This window comes from Argentina silus (assembly GCF_951799395.1).
Source record: "Argentina silus genome assembly, contig: scaffold_250, whole genome shotgun sequence".
NCBI lineage: Eukaryota > Metazoa > Chordata > Actinopteri > Argentiniformes > Argentinidae > Argentina > Argentina silus.
In genome coordinates this window covers 7,501-10,000 of record NW_028152896.1, presented here as the reverse complement: position 1 = coordinate 10,000, position 2,500 = coordinate 7,501, and the positions used below count along the sequence as shown (strand labels likewise).

The following is a 2,500-nucleotide window of genomic DNA, read 5'->3' as shown; positions in this document are numbered from 1 at the left end:
CTGTCACTCTCTCCTAACAACTCCATGTACCCCCCCCTCCCCCCCCCCCTCTAATCCTCAGCCCTGACCAGGAGAGGAGTGTTTCAGATCAGAACCAGCAGCACGCTGAGCACACGCTGTGTCCCTGTCATAGGGTAGGAGGGAGGAGGGAGGGAGGAGGGAGGAGGGAGGGAGGAGGGAGGCGGGCTTCAGCTCAGAGGCTAATGCAGTCTAGATCACGTGGGACTGTAATCCCATTATGGCCTCTGAGTATAACATCATCATCATCATCATCATCATCTCTCGACTCTCTCCTGCTCCATCCCCCTCTCTCCCCCTCCCTCTCTCCTCCCTCTCCCTCCCTCCCTCCCTCTCTCCTCCCCCTCCCCCCCCCATCCCTCCCTCTCTGAGCATTACAACATCATCATCATCATCATCTCATCTCTCTACTCTCCCTCTCCCTCCCTTCCCTTCCCCTCCCCTCCCCCTCCCTCCCTCCCTCCTCCCCCTGTGTATAAAATCATCATAATTTCATCTCTCTACTCTCTCCTGTCCCCCCCCACCCCCCCCACCAGTCCCCTCCTCCTGTCACACATCGTAGAGCTGATCGTAGGGCTGATCGTAGGGCTGATCAGCTGCCAGATACTGCTCCTGTAGACTCTACAGACTAGACATTACTAGGTGATCATCATCAGTTTGGATAATGAAACAACAGAATCATCATCTGAGGAGAGCTTGACTGTGACAGCCTGCACCTTTAAGGGGGCGGGACCCACCTGTACGATGGGGTTGACTGAGCTCTGCCGGACCTCTGCGATGGCATGGTCTTGCTCCAGGTTGGTGGCGATAAAGCTGAAGCCCCTGAACAGCTGGTGAGTGTTAGCACTAGGCGGGATACCTGGAGAGTCTGAGAGAGAGAGAGAGAGAGAGAGAGAGAGAGAGAGAGAGACAGAGAGAGACATAGAGAGAGAGAGACATAGAGAGAGAGAGAGAGAGAGAGAGAGAGATAGAGAGAGACATAGAGAGAGAGAGACATAGAGAGAGAGAGAGAGAGACATAGAGAGAGAGATGTAGATGTCATTCCTATTGGCCAGGGTCAGGGTCAGGGTTAGGGTTAGGGTTTGGGTCACGATTAGGGTCAGGGTCAGGGTTGGGGTTACCTGTGGGGGTTCTGGAGGTGAACTCGGGGTCGAAGTGGAAGGTGTCTTCTGGACGACCCACAGCTGGTCTGAACGGAGGCTTGATCTCTCGTCTGTACAGTTTCTACGGTTACACCATCAGTAGACGAACAACAACAACAACATCAACAACAGCAGCCTGTTAGTATGTTAGTATGTTAGTATGTTAGTATGTTAGTATGTTAGTATGGGGCCTGGAAACTGGGTATCATCTTATCATTCATTCAATGAATTTGCCATCAAGGACACTGATGCTCTTCTGTTCTCACCTCTGGGATCAGATGCATCGTTGATGGATGTTTATTAGATCTTTACATAAATCTTAAATACTGTGAAGTCAAATCCAATCAAAATCAAGAAGAACAGAATGTATAGCAGGCCTTCATCCCTTCATAACCTCATCCCTCTCTTCTAGAAGAGCTCACCCTAACCCTCATCCCATCATAACCTGGTTACTCTCCTACCTCAACAAACGGTTCATTTGTCCCTGTAGGGGAACCCTTTGTAGAACCTTCTATGTAAAGAGTTCCACATCTAACCCAGAAGGGTTCTTCAAAGGGTTCCCAATGGGGACAAACACTTTTAGAACCTTTTTGTTTCAGCTCAGTAGTTGTAGAACTCGAGTACACAGGAGGGGAAGCAATGACACATGTTTGAGCTGGTAACAGTTCTGTTACCGTGGATACATCTGTCACTAGTGACGGTGCATGCACCTGTTCCGTTGGCATGGCAACAGCAGACCTAGCAGGTAACTAGGCATGATGGAGAGAACATTGTCCTCTGGGGAAGAAAATAAAGTTTTCACTTTGTTGCCCCCCCCCCCCCCCCCCCACACACAATCCTGAGGATGATGTCATATGATGTCAGAGGGCCTGAGGATGATGTCATGTGATGTCAGAGGGCCTGAGGACCCCACCCCAGCCTCCACCCACTGCCCGACCCACCACCCCAGCCTCCACCCCAGCCTCCACCCACTGCCCCAGCCTCCACCCTCTCGGTCGCTGTGTGTCTCCCTGCCTACGGGGTTGGTAGTTGTGGTCTCCCTCCCTGTGCTGTTTAGTTTCAGGGTTACAGAGCAGAGACACTCAGTTAGGCCAAACCTAACCGTAATCCTAACCCGAACCCGAACTCTAACCTAACCGTAACCCTAACCCGAACCCTGACCCTAACCTAACCCTAACCTAACCCTAACCCGAACCTAACCCTAACCCTAACCCGAACCCTAACCCTAACCTGAACCCTAACCCTAACCCTAACCCGAACCCTAACCCTAACCCGAACCTAAATGTATGACCATTTACATCAAACATGATTAAACCCACGTAAGTCCTGACTGAACTGTG

General features: G+C 51.4%; 1 protein-coding gene across 1 annotated transcript in view; it reads right to left on the bottom strand.

Moving 5' to 3' along the window:
* The window catches only part of LOC310824551 (ribosomal protein S6 kinase alpha-2-like), a gene marked incomplete at its 5' end in the record, with an annotated part of 15,078 nt that overhangs the window by 5,377 nt on the left and 7,201 nt on the right, over positions 1–2,500 (bottom strand). Inside the window, 2 exons of the mRNA XM_083697816.1 lie at positions 756–886; positions 1,140–1,242. Of these exons, the coding sequence (XP_083553942.1) occupies positions 756–886; positions 1,140–1,242 (234 nt within the window). The remainder of the gene's footprint in view (positions 1–755; positions 887–1,139; positions 1,243–2,500) is intronic.